General features: G+C 33.7%; 1 protein-coding gene across 2 annotated transcripts in view; it reads left to right on the top strand.

Annotated features, from left to right (window-relative positions):
- Positions 1-13,532, top strand: part of EPHA5 (EPH receptor A5) — a 331,428-nt gene that overhangs the window by 278,597 nt on the left and 39,299 nt on the right. For both annotated transcript variants that reach the window (XM_073805308.1, XM_073805307.1), the window contains 3 exons: positions 1,943-2,010; positions 5,261-5,386; positions 6,101-6,286. In XM_073805308.1, the coding sequence (XP_073661409.1) occupies positions 1,943-2,010; positions 5,261-5,386; positions 6,101-6,286 (380 nt within the window). The remainder of the gene's footprint in view (positions 1-1,942; positions 2,011-5,260; positions 5,387-6,100; positions 6,287-13,532) is intronic.

Genomic DNA, 13,532 nt, shown 5'->3' with positions numbered 1-13,532 from the left:
TTTACTAGTAAACTGCCAGTTCTTTAACACGATAAAATTAAGATAATTGCATTTTTTTCAAAAATGGCACAAGGAAAGGTTTTGTTATCTGTGTTGTATAATATATGTAATTATACACTAAGAAAGATAGAGAATAAAATAGGTTTCATTTTTATATCAAAATATACACATATTTAAGAAACATTTTAGAATATAAAACCAAGGAACAGTACTCAGTGCATGTCAACTGGCCACTTCATTTACAACATATAGTAGTTTTCAGTCAACTTTGTAATGAAAATATTTTGTCAATCTGACACTTTGGCTGTATTTTCTTTATGCAGAAGTAAATGAAATTTTGTTTTTAATAAACTCAATTTTGTTATAAGAGCTTGTGAATAATAAATTCACTTCCTTAGAGTTTCACTAAAAATAATTTAAATATTTTTATTTTGGTCAGCTGTTTTAATGTTATATGGTTATTCACGTACCTTAGTATTCATCAGCGTATTCTCTCTCCAAACACTTGTCCTTATGTAGACTCAACCAGAATATCATCCACTCATTCATTTATTCATTCATCAATGTGACGAATATTTTGGGGGCCAACTCTGAGCCAGGTGCCAGGTCACTTCAGAAATTTATAGATGAATGGGAGTTGCTGCCATTTAAGAAACTAACAACAATAGCAAGAAAGCCAAAAAACATTCTCAACTGACTATGTTGCATTATAGAATGGCAGTCGCACCATGAGAGGGATACAGAAAGCTACTGAGTTCAGAGGGGGCAAGATTGCATTAATCCAGGGTATTAGGGGAAAAAAAAAAAGAAACAAATGTGAAGAAGGCAACACTTGAACTGGACTTTGATAATTGGAAATTGTTAAGAAGAGCATCCTAAGTGCAGGAACCAGTATATAGGAACATACGGAAGCATGGAGAAATATCTCAGAGATGATGTGGGAAATGTGCATTGGGGCTACATTTAGGAATCTTTACCTTATTATTTTATTGAAGACTTTGCAGAAGAGAGCTAACACAATAGAAAAGTACCTTACTTATGGCAATTTGGCTACAGCCATGTCTAGTATAGTTTAGGAAAGCAGTTATAGAATGCAGGGGCATCAGTTCAGAGGCACTGATAGTAACCCAAATGAAAAACAGCAAGACCTTAATTGAAGAAGAGGTAGAGCTAGTGAAATGGAAGAGGTGGATCATAAGACTTTTATGTTATATAATGCTTGGGATTTGGTAACTAATTTGTTGTGAGGTACACGAGAACAGGACTTTGATCTTAAGGTACCAAAGCCATGAAAATGTTATTAAGAGGAAAAGAAGGCAGCAGATCAAGATTGAAAGTCAAGAAAAAGATACTCTTTTCTTTTTCAGGTCTATTGAGTTTGAATGCCAGTGGAATATTCCTAGAAAATAAATCCACAGGGAATAACAGTATAACTCTCAAAAGAATAAAACCAGAGGGATAGATGTATTCATTAAATTGATGGAAATGGATAGATTGACAGGAGACCAGTGGAGACACTAAAGACTCCAAAACAAGAGAAATAAGTAAAACAGAATAATGAAGTAAGGCGCTGAAAGGAGGAGACTTTTGAATCAGAGACATATTTGGGACAGTTCATCCTGAGAAAAGGCAGGGGCCTCTGAGGTGGCAAAAAAAACAGTAAAAGAAAAAGGGAACAGAGAAATGTCTGGTGTATGGTATATGGTGAAGTCATGTTTAAAAATAGGTTTGGAGAGCTTCAGACTTCTCAGTGAAATCTGGGCAAGAGTGAGGGATACTAGCTGGGGAAATTCGATTCATACAAAAGAGTATTGGTGTTATTTCATACTGCTGGTGTGAAAATCACTTAAGGTTGCAATCATTTCAACTGTGTTGCTTGCTTCTGGGCTGGATGTGATTCACCACTTGGAGATGTGACTAATCGTAGCTTACTCTGTTCCAGGCGGTGTGGTTACAGCAAAGCAAAACAAGATCCAGAAGAGGAAAAGATGCATTTTCATAATGGGCACAGTAAGCAAACTGTAAAAAAAAAAATCAAGATAAAACAAAGTAGGGGACACTTTATTGTTATTTTGGCTTCTTTTCAGGCTAGAGATTTGTAATAACTGACCAAAAATATTGGGATAAAAAGTGTAAAGTGTAAGTGTTTTGTTACATTCCTCTAAAGTGTATGGGCTTGTGGTGTTGCCTGCTGACCCTAGGCAACAGCTGGATGGCTTTTTCAATTCTTTAAAGCATACTTTCATTACAATCATTAAAATAAAAACTTTTTGCTTAATATAAAAAGCTATTATATTTCAAACCAAATTTCCAGACCAATTCTAGCAACAGTCAGTAGAAATTCCTAGCAACAGTCAGTAGAAATATGTCATTAAATAACACCACCAGATTAAATGAATAAATTTCTTCTTCTTTTTCTAACATTTTGGTAGGAATTTCCCTGAGGACATCCTGTAGCAGCAACCTTGGTTCAAATGACTTGAAAAAGACTACACTTTTAAGAAATGCAGAAAATCAAGTTTTAATAATGAGCTTTAAAAATCTGCCTAAATGGGAAGAATAAAGAATATAAAGTAAAAATTTCTCTTTATCCCTTAATCTTACTCCGTTCCCTAAAAGTAATCTTATGAAGTATATCCTCCCAGACCTCTTTTTATACATTTATAAAATACACACACTCAGTTATCTTTCTTAACATAAATAGGATCATACTACAATGTTCTATAATATATTGTTCCAGTTCTCTCTATTAAAAACAATAGTTCAATAAATGTTTGTATACTCATGTGTATATTTATATATAACAGATACCTAGAAACAAAATTGCTGAGTTAAAAAGCAATGCAGGGGCTTCCCTGTGGCTCAGTGGTTGAGAATCCACCTGCCAATGCAGGGGACGCGGGTTCGGGCCCTGGTCCGGGAGGATCCCACATGCCGCGGAGCAACTGGGCCTGTGTGCCACAACTACTGAACCTGCGCTCTGGAGCCAACGAGCCACAACTACCGAGCCCACGTGCCACAATTACTGAGGCCCGTGCGCCTGGAGCCCGTGCTCCGCAGCAGGAGAGGCCGCCGTAGTGAGAAGCCTGCGCACAGCAACGAAGAGTAGCCCTCACTCGCCGCAACTAGAGAAAGCCTGCTCAGCAACGAAGACCCAACACAGCCAAAAATAAATAAAATTAATTTTTTTAAAAAAAGAGCAATGCATTTAAAATTTGATAGATATTATCAAAACTACCTCAGAAGAGGCTTTATGAACAGTATAGGAGAATGCCCATTTGCTTAAACTTTCACCAATGGATATTATGTATATTTTTATGTTTGTCAATTTGATGAGCAAAAACAGTGGTACAAGTGAGGTTGAGTATACACTTCCTGGCCAGTTATATTTCTTAGTGAGTGAATTACCTATCCATTTCCCTTGCCTATTTTTCTGCTTGCAGCTTCCTCATTTTGATCATAAGAGTAGCCACAATATATTGAGCACTTGGCTAAGTGCCAGCCACTGCCCTCGGTGCTTTAAAATAATTTTTTTCTTGAAACAACCCATTTTACAGGTGAGAAATATAAAAACCATGGAGAGGAAATTCAAACACTGGTCTTTTTTACTGGTCTCTTCTACTCTAAAGGCTGTATTTTCTCCACTATATCACTATACCAAAAAGCCTCGTTTTACTGAAACAGAAACCCCAAAGGGAAGAAACCCACCCAAACATTCACAGTCTCATAGCTAGGATGCCCACCTCAATCCGGATCACTGGTGGGCTTTTTTCTGGTCTTCCCAGAAAACTAAGTTGAAAAGTGCCAAAAGGCTGTTCAAGCAAACATATTAGACTCCGTGGCCTGTTATCTGTGTCCTTCAAGATAAAGAACCCACAGAACAAGGGTGGAAGATAAATAAAATAGAAACACCAAGAAACATGGAGACTTTAGCCCCATTCCAACCATATCACAGTCAAAGCAGAGAGCTGATGACCCTACAAGTCAGTCCTGGTATGGGTTTCAGTCACCTCCCATGCCAAAATGTTTTTTAAAACTCTGAAGCTAGACGAACTATTAATCACAAGCATGAGTAGCAGATAGTTTGAGTTTCTGCTCTTTATAAAATCAAGATGTTTATTTTATAATCCTTTTATCAAATAACCCAGAATGAAAAGTGTTCCTAAGACTTTTGCCTTTTTTTTCTCAGATGTGATTAACGTAATGAGAACTACTATAGGAAATATGATTTTCTGATATTATTGTTCATACTGATTATAAACTTCTAAAGAAAAAGAGGATGGGACAAATTAAGTCTAAGAAATTTACAAAATCCCTTCCTTCAAAATCATTAACTAAATGTCTATCTAATGAATTGATAACAGTTTTAAACTGGGTACATGGAGATGCATTAAACCATTCTTTCTACCTTTGTGTAACTAAAATTTTCCAATAATAAAAAATTTAAAAACAAATCTGCCTAAATGGGTTCTAATTTTATTATTATTTTAATATGTTCATTTTTTAATAAATAGTACAGTGCGAGTTGATTTGCCAAGTAAATGACAAAAAGAAGGTTTTTTTGTTTTTGTCAGTCTGCCATGACCATGAAAGTCAAAATCATGAAAGCCATAATTCATGCTGCAAAGCATTTTTGAGTCCATTTTCACAGTACTATCTTATTTAATGTTATTTATCATCAAAAAATACTGTGAGGGTAATATCGGTAGCCTTTAAAATGTGATGAAACTGAGGCTCATAGAGCATAAGAGACTTGCATAATGCCCTGCAGCAACAGTAGAGTGAATTTCTCTTTTCTTCTTGACTTCTTTGTCAGTCTTATAGGACCAAAGCACCAGAAAAGTTATTTTAAATTATTTTTGTAAAGCCTAAACTAATCATACATGATGAGATTTTAAGGAAAGCATAAGAAAACAAACCAACAACTAAACCAGTAGTATTTCATTGTCCAGTTTAGTACACAAAAGTGTCTTAGTTTGCCTCAGAGACTGACTCCTGAACATTAGTGTTGAGAGATGTCCTTATGCAAATACGTCATCACATATGCACTTCTTCTTGTGCATGCCAACAATCCAGATTTCTAAAATTATAAAAATGAGAGCCGTACAAACGACTCCTATAATTCAGGAGAGGGTCTGTCCTTGCAGCTCTGTCACTTCTAGGAATTGGGGATTTAAGCCATAGTTGTACATTAATAACGTTTATAATTTCACTCATCCATCACAAGCACTTCGATTGTAATGCCCATTTATTTTTCCAGTTAAACTGCCAGGAGTAAGAACTTATATTGATCCACACACCTATGAGGATCCCAATCAAGCTGTCCATGAATTCGCCAAGGAGATAGAAGCTTCATGCATCACCATTGAAAGAGTTATTGGAGCGGGTAAGACGGTGTGTTTAACTCGGACTTTTAACTTGTGTTTATATTATAACATGTAATATATCAATGTCCTGATCTAACTCAGAATGTTTTTAATCTTTTGTAATTGACTTGCTTTCAAGGTGGTATATAATTGACCATATTTTAATATTACCTTGTGCCTAGCTCATACTTAAACCAACAAATGTTTGGTTTATGAAAAAAAAAAACCAGCAAAAATGTATATTCAAACATAGTGTTTTTCACCATCTACTGTTTATTATATTTCATATATAATATATATAATTTTTAATACCCAAAAATATTTACAAAATTCAAGCACCCAATTATTCTACTTATGAATCATCTCTTCCTTAAGACTGTTTCCTTTTTGTCCTGCTATGGCCCTTTTCTTTTTTCTTTTCTCATTAGTGTCACTGCTAGAGTAGAAAGCAAGGAAGAAGGAAGTGATTTTCAGTCAGTTGCTTTTAATTTCTTTCTAATGTTTCCATTAAGGTTTCTGTAGGTGAGAGAGATGAAACTAATAGCCCCCAATGTGTCTTACGATCACCTGTAAATGATTTTTCCCAATGCACCATTAATTTAACATAGATAAGGAAGTTGGACTCCCTTTCAACTCTGTTTTATCTAAAGCTTACTATTCTAAGAGAACTTTAGACTACTGTTAGAGTAGGGATTTGTAATGAGTTTCTGTGTTTTCTACGTCTTTATCACAAGGTGAATTTGGTGAAGTTTGTAGCGGACGTTTGAAACTTCCAGGAAAAAGAGAATTACCTGTGGCAATTAAAACCCTTAAAGTAGGCTATACTGAAAAGCAACGCAGAGATTTCCTGGGTGAAGCAAGTATCATGGGGCAGTTTGACCATCCTAACATCATTCACTTAGAAGGTGTTGTGACCAAAAGTAAGTACAATGGCAAATTATGCATGTGTGTGTGATCATAAATATCTGAATTTCTTCTATTAGATTATTATTAATTTCAGGCTAGAGAGAAAACTGGCCATAATGTGATTAACAATTTCCCTAATATTAATAGTATTTGTCCTATATTTTAGTAGATTCTTGTCAAAGCTGATCTTCAGTGAACCCGAATTTCTATTTATTATTTGAAATATTTGTGTTAACTCACTTACTATGAATTCAGCACCAGAGAAAATGTATCCAGATAAAAGGAGCAGTAAAAGTATCAATTTTTTTTCCTCTTGGCTCTTTCACTTTTTATCCTAATGAAATATTAACTTCAAAGTTTTGATTGAGGCATTGAAGTTTAGCATTTAATAGGATTACTGTAACCATAGATGCCCACCACCTTTTAAGTGGTTTTTTTTTATAGTCAGATGTATTTCTTTTATTGATTTTTTTCATTGAGATATTTTAATAGTTCTAAGGAAAGCAATTGCCTCAGAAGACTGGGAAAGTTCCTTGAGACTAATTATTTTGTTAAAGCAAATCCTGTTTTTACTCAGATATGTCTGGAATTTCACATCTCTCAGATTCTTGTTAGTGTCTTGTAAACGTGGATATGTGTTGAGCTTCCCAATATAAGGATTTCAAATAATTCTTCAGTCACTCAATAAAGTATTTATGTGACACATAACTGAGGCCTTTATTTTCTTTTAATCCATTTTTTCTTTGCCATTCGTATGTATCTTTTTCCTTCCTTTATACCTCATACACTTCATACCACTTTGTAAAATCGTCTGAAACATTTGGCAAGGAACACGCTTTAGACTTTTTTCAAGCACTGGTTCAACTTCCATTTGCTGTTAGTCAAGTTTTAAGTTATATATTGCCAAATATGCATAGCAGCAATGTATGTTCAATAAATGTTCTCAACTGATGAAGTTATTTAAATTTATTGGATATCCATTTATGCCATTTAGTTTTTAAATATGGAAAACAAAACAAAAACAACAACAATAAAAACTTTTTCCCAATAAAGAGGAACAAAAGAAACAACAACCAAAAAAATTACTGGTTTATAACCAGTTAATTCCCAAATCATGATTCATTCACAGTAGGTCACAGATGAGAACACAGAAGAAAAATACCTTAGCTAAAATTATCATGTTGATGATTGGCAGAACTTTTGAATCAGCCTGTATTGCTGGGAGATTGTTTTTCTCCATATCTCAAAGAGATACACATCTCCAGTAAGAATGCCCATAGGGGAATGTAGCATAGGAATAAAATTACCTGCAGCCATGTGGGTTTCTTCAAACTTGGGTGTGTTACTTTTCATGTACCTCTTAGCCATCTGTATGTCTTCTTTAGTGAAATGTCTATTTAGGTCCTCTGCCCATATGTATGTATATGGCTGATTCACTTTGTTGTACAACAGAAACCAACACAGTACTGTGAAGCAATTATACTCCAATAAAGATCTATTAAGGAAAAAAAAAACAAAAAAAAACTTAGATGTGTTTCTTTCCCCCAGTTGAGTACATGCCTAAAAATAGGTAAGAGACAGGGACACAACGCAGATGAGAGACAAAGAAAATATATATTTTTTTGAAGGAATAAAATAAATTAAAATATTTTACAAAATCATGCCCTATGATGAATGGGGAGGAATATTTTAAGTGAGAATATGATGTGAGGGAGATGGTCACAGGTACAATAAAATGAAATCAGAATTTGAACGGAACTATACTCTATCTGAGGGGAAGGACTTTGAAAGGACATTAGTGATAGCATGTGCTGGGCTAGATACTATGGGAACAAGAATCATAACAGTGATTGAGTAAAATTATTTCCTATGCCAGAAAGGTATTATCTAATATAAAACATACTTCTTAATGATAGTCATAGTAATAATAGGATGCAAAATATTTGATATATTTCATGTCTTCTTTCCATCCATAATATGACTGCTAAGTTTCACTTCCTCAAATAAACTAGGACCATGAGTTCCTCTTACCCAGGGTATATGTAAAACTAATGCCTATATGTAGACAGCCAATCCATCCTGTATTGAGTTAAGCTGTAATGTGTAGAAGAGTGCCAGATCACTATTATGATCATGGAAAACAGTACTGCATAATGGTCAAGAACATGGGCTATGGCTCTAGCCACCAATTTTCATTTTGCTTCTGCCATAAACTACTATGTGACTTTGCACAAGTTGGTTATACATTCAGAACCTTAGTTTCCTCACTAATGACATGGGGTAAGAATGCCTCAGTGATGTTGGGAAGGTGACATAAATTAATACAGGTAAAGTTTAAATGGGTATGACACAGAGTAGGTAATTAATAAACACATGGTTGTTACTTTTCCATTTATTTCTCTTCCTGTGCTCTGAACTCCTCTATATCCATTTCATTCCTAATCCATTTTAATTGATATGTTGCCCTGCCTACATTGCCTCTTCCTCTGAAACTTAACTACCTTTTCAATCCCTTCAAAATCTTATTCAAATTCTATCACCTCCATGAAATAATTCCTCATCACTTAGCCCTGAAATAATTGCTCCTTCTTTCGAACACTGTACCTGTATAAGGATTTTTGCAACTGTCAGTAATGTTCCCTCCTTTGTCCAAAACTCTTATTCAAATTTTCATTTAATTTTGTCTCCTCTGCATATATTTTTAGCTCCCTAGCTAAAAAAGTCTGCTCCATGAAGAAAAAAAAAGTCTGCTCCTTGAAGAAACAGATTATGTCCTAAATATTTATGTAAACCCATTACACTTAAACCTAAAACCAATCTATGGTCACTTTAGTTAAGCACTCTGAGCCTCAATGTCACAAAAAAGAAAAAAATCATACCTGCCTTATAAAAATTTTATGCAGATTAAAGATATATTTGTGTGTGTGTGAAAAAATTTGTAGGTAGTTATAGTAGTATTTAGTTTAATCTGTTTAGGTGAATTCATCAGATATTAGGAGACAAGATCCCAAAATTATTAGAGCCAGTAGTCACCTACTTTTATAGATCTCTAATTTATTACAGAATTTGTTTTATGTGAATGGGTCCTGACTGAGCAATATAAGACAACTAAACTTCTCATAGTAAAACAACTAAATTTGTCATAGACCATTTTATATGCACTTGAGACCTTTATTTTAAGAAGCAAATGCCATTATCAGCAAATGATCATATTTAAATTCTGTAAAGTCTAGTCTAAAACACAGGGCTGTGGTTGAAAATACAGACTTTAAATTTCCAATCTTCTAATCAAATATTCTGTTTGATGTTGCTGCAGTGAAGTTACACATACAGGTAAAGCAAAATGTAAATATTTAAAATACTTCTTTGTCTTATTTTTTTTTCTGTTTGAATTGAAACTGTATTTCCCCTTAATAAATGTAGCTCTTGATGTTCAACTTAGGAAGTCTTCAACTTGTTTTTAATTTACCATGTTGCAATTCACTTTATTTGTGTCCTTAATTTCATGTTATCTGATCTGATGCTAATTTATTCAGCAGTTATTCTCAACCTGCAGCACACAGATAATGAGACATAAGTGCAACTAAATCTTGTGATTGTTTTGATTGAAGCTGAGGTGGGGAGTCTGAAGTAGCACTCCTCTGGGTGGTGCCATCACGAACCTTCCTCCTTCCTCTATCACTGCCTTTCGTGACAGAAATATGGGGCCTCATTCAAATTCCTTCTGTGATTTGTGGTTAAACAGGAGACATCATAAATAAATATATATTCTAGAGAGACTTATGACAAATGACGTAAGAAACCCACAGGTCCTGGCTTAATTGACTCATTCACAATGCATGATGCTTTAATGTAACATACATAGAGCCAGCTTTTACAATTCAAATAGATTCAGGAATAAAATTTAGAAGTGGAAAATTATAATTTTTCCATTGCAGCAGCAGCCTTAGTTCTTTAAGATTTATTTTTTCCACCCATGGAAATATTACAAAAATTGACCAAAGGAATATTTCTATTGAAATATTTATAGTTATATAAATATTTATATAATATAATTATGTAATATAGTTTATACAATGTAGTTATAGAAATATAAATATTTCTATTGAAATATTTATAGTTATATAATATTTCTATTGAAATATGTATATTTCTATTTAAATATTCATACTTATATTTCTTAATCTAGGATAATATACAAATAAACTTAGTTCTCCTGTAAAATTAATAAATTTAAACAAAATGTTAGAGAAAAATTAAAGAAATGTCTCCCTGTTTTTCTTTCCATGTCTGAGGAAATAACACATTCAATGGCAATTGATTATTTAAATTGTCAGATAATTCTGACTTATATAAATTTGTAATTATCTTTCAAATATAGTATTTCATTCTATCCTGTAAAAGTCCATTTTATTTTACAGGCCCTTATTATATATGACCCAGGGCTATTCCAACAATCTTCAGACTAGTCTTTCCATTTTGGTATTTCCCAATGGATATTAGTCCATTCCATACATTTTATTAAATCAATTTCCTCTCTTGCTTCATCACCAGGAGCAAACAAATCAAGCAAAATACATATACTTTGATACTGAACTTGATATAATTTGGCCATATCTCCATATTACACTATTTCCTTTCCAGAAAACTCTACCTAGTTCTTGTTCTGCCCCTGGAGATACTTCATTCTGCCCTAGCATGTCCTCTCCACTTTCCTCAGTTCTACTTGACCTTCAAGTTTAATTCAAATGTGACCTTCTCCATAAGATCAGTGTCATTTCTCTTCATTTTTCCTTCCATCCTCAGTGTCTGCCTGGCATAGAGTAGGCCACTCAATAATGTTGAATAGCTGAATAAAGGAAAGCATCCCAGTTCTACATTTGTTTTATTTTGCTCACCTGTGTGTTCCTAGATCTGTGCTCAGCATGTGTAGCATTTCATGTATTTGTTGAATGAATGCTCAGCCAGAGACAATCTTACAAACTCTAGCTGCATTTCTCTGCACTTTGTCATATTGTCCATTGTATCATAGTTATCTCTCAACATGTTCTGTCCTTACTACACCATGAACTTCTTGAAATTGATATATGTTTACAGCACCCCTAGTATCTGTCACAGGGCCAGACACATTAGGGAATTTCAAAACTTTTTTAAAAGACATGAATGATAGTAAATGAATCAATGACTAAATTACAGTTATCTAAACAGTTAAAATGAGTTAGAGTGATATACAATTTATATTTTAATTTAAGCAACTTTGTTCTATAAAACTATGGGTGTTTTAGGAAAAATAATTAATATGCATATGAAGAAAATTGCATGAGGATCTTTTCACAGGATCTTACATATAAATATAAGTTATAACTACTAATAATAATTAATATTACTTTAAGTATGTGCTAAATTAATGTTCTTTATATATTATCTTCTTTAATCTGCACAATAATGCTATCCTGTAGACACTAGTATTTGTTCTCATTTTACAGATAGGAAAAATTAACCTTAAGGAGGTTAAATACCTTATCCAATATCATAAAACTAGCATAGGATAATACCAGATTTAAAAGCAGTTCTGCATGACTCCAAAACCCAAGCTCTTACAGTGTACATTACTAACCTCATTTTTATTATTTGGTATACACTTGACAAGAAACATTTATTTATTCAAAAGGTATTAATTGATCACCTAATACATGTCTATTCCTATTAATCAGTGGGATACAGCAGAGATTAAACAGACTGATTTCCTGCCTTTATGGAGCTTACCTTTGGGTAGGGGAGAAAAACTAATTGAGCAAATACATTTATAATATATTAAATGAAAAAAGTAAAGCTAAGTTAGGAGATTATGGATTGTTTCTATTGAGGGTTGGTAGTTTCTATTTTATTTAGAGAAAGGCCTCTCTGATAAGGCTTGAATAAGTGAATGTGTGAGCCTTACAGATATCTGGGGGCAGGCAGTGTGTTGTAGAAAGAAGAACCTGCAAGACTCGAATGGAACTTGCATAGAATGTTCAAGAAAAAACAAGGCCAGCGTTGCTTCAGTGGAATGAATGAGAGGAGTCTGGTAAGAGCTTAACTTGAAGATTTAATAGGAGAATAGACAGTATGTGAACACCTTGGTCCCTGCAAAGACTGCCTCTTATTCTGAGCCTTGGAGCCAAGATGTGATAGAATCTTATTTCTACATTAACAGGATCAGTCAGGATGCTGTGTTGAATAAAGATGGTAGAAGCCAGTGTTGAAATGGGGAGACAGGGAGGAGACTACTGTCATTATTCACACCTCATTATGGGTTAGATCAGGGTAGTAATCTAACAAGATGGTGAGTAGTAGTTGAATTCTATAGATATTTTGAAGGCAATCACAGTAAGTCTTCTTGTGGATTAGATGTGGAATATGAGAAAAAGAGAAGTCAATGATAATTATAAATTATTTGTCCTGAGTACCTTGAAGAAAGGAATTGTCACTTATGGGGAAAATTCCAGGAGGAGCAAGATTGTGGTTGGTAATCAGTAGTTCCGTTTTGGACACGTTACTTTTGAGAGGCTTATAAGCACCCAATTGCAGATGTTGTGTATAAGATTGGATTCTGAGAAGTATAAATGAAAATGTTTGCAGTATGAATATGCTTGAATTTTATATCTTCCCTTTCACAAAAGGAAACAATTCTATGAGCCATTATCAGTGATAAACCATGATGGAAATAAACAAATTTAACACGGCAGTAGAAATGGAAGCCAGCTCATTAATTTGATACTAGTTTTTCATTATTAGGGCAAAGAGAAAGGTATAATAAATAAACATAAGATATTTATTAGATATTTACAAGGACTTTTTCTGATAAAATCTAAATTCTACTCACCTGAAAGATATATATCTATAGAAACAGAGATTTCCTGGCTCAAAGATTGATTATTAGTAAATTAAACCTTGTGTTTTTAAAGTCATTTTCATTACTAATAAAACAAAGCTGTCACATTGTTAATTCTTAGATTGCTTAGCTCCTCTGCAAAGTCGATCACTGCTGACTCCACAAGTAATTATCCACCTTTGCTAATGTCAGAGCAATTCTAATTTATTTTTAATTTGAGAAATGAGCAGCTAATGAGAAAGTTTATATCAATATAAACAATCTGAAATAAAAGAGGATATTATGGAAAATTTGGAATTTCTATTTAATAGAAACATTTGGTGTTTCCATTTCAGGTAAGGTATAGAGGCTTTTGATTTTATAGTCTTTCCTAAAATTAAAATTAC

Source organism: Tursiops truncatus, chromosome 5 (assembly GCF_011762595.2).
Source record: "Tursiops truncatus isolate mTurTru1 chromosome 5, mTurTru1.mat.Y, whole genome shotgun sequence".
Classification (NCBI taxonomy): domain Eukaryota; kingdom Metazoa; phylum Chordata; class Mammalia; order Artiodactyla; family Delphinidae; genus Tursiops; species Tursiops truncatus.
Note: the sequence above shows the minus strand (reverse complement) of the source record. Positions and strands in the feature narration are given on the sequence as shown.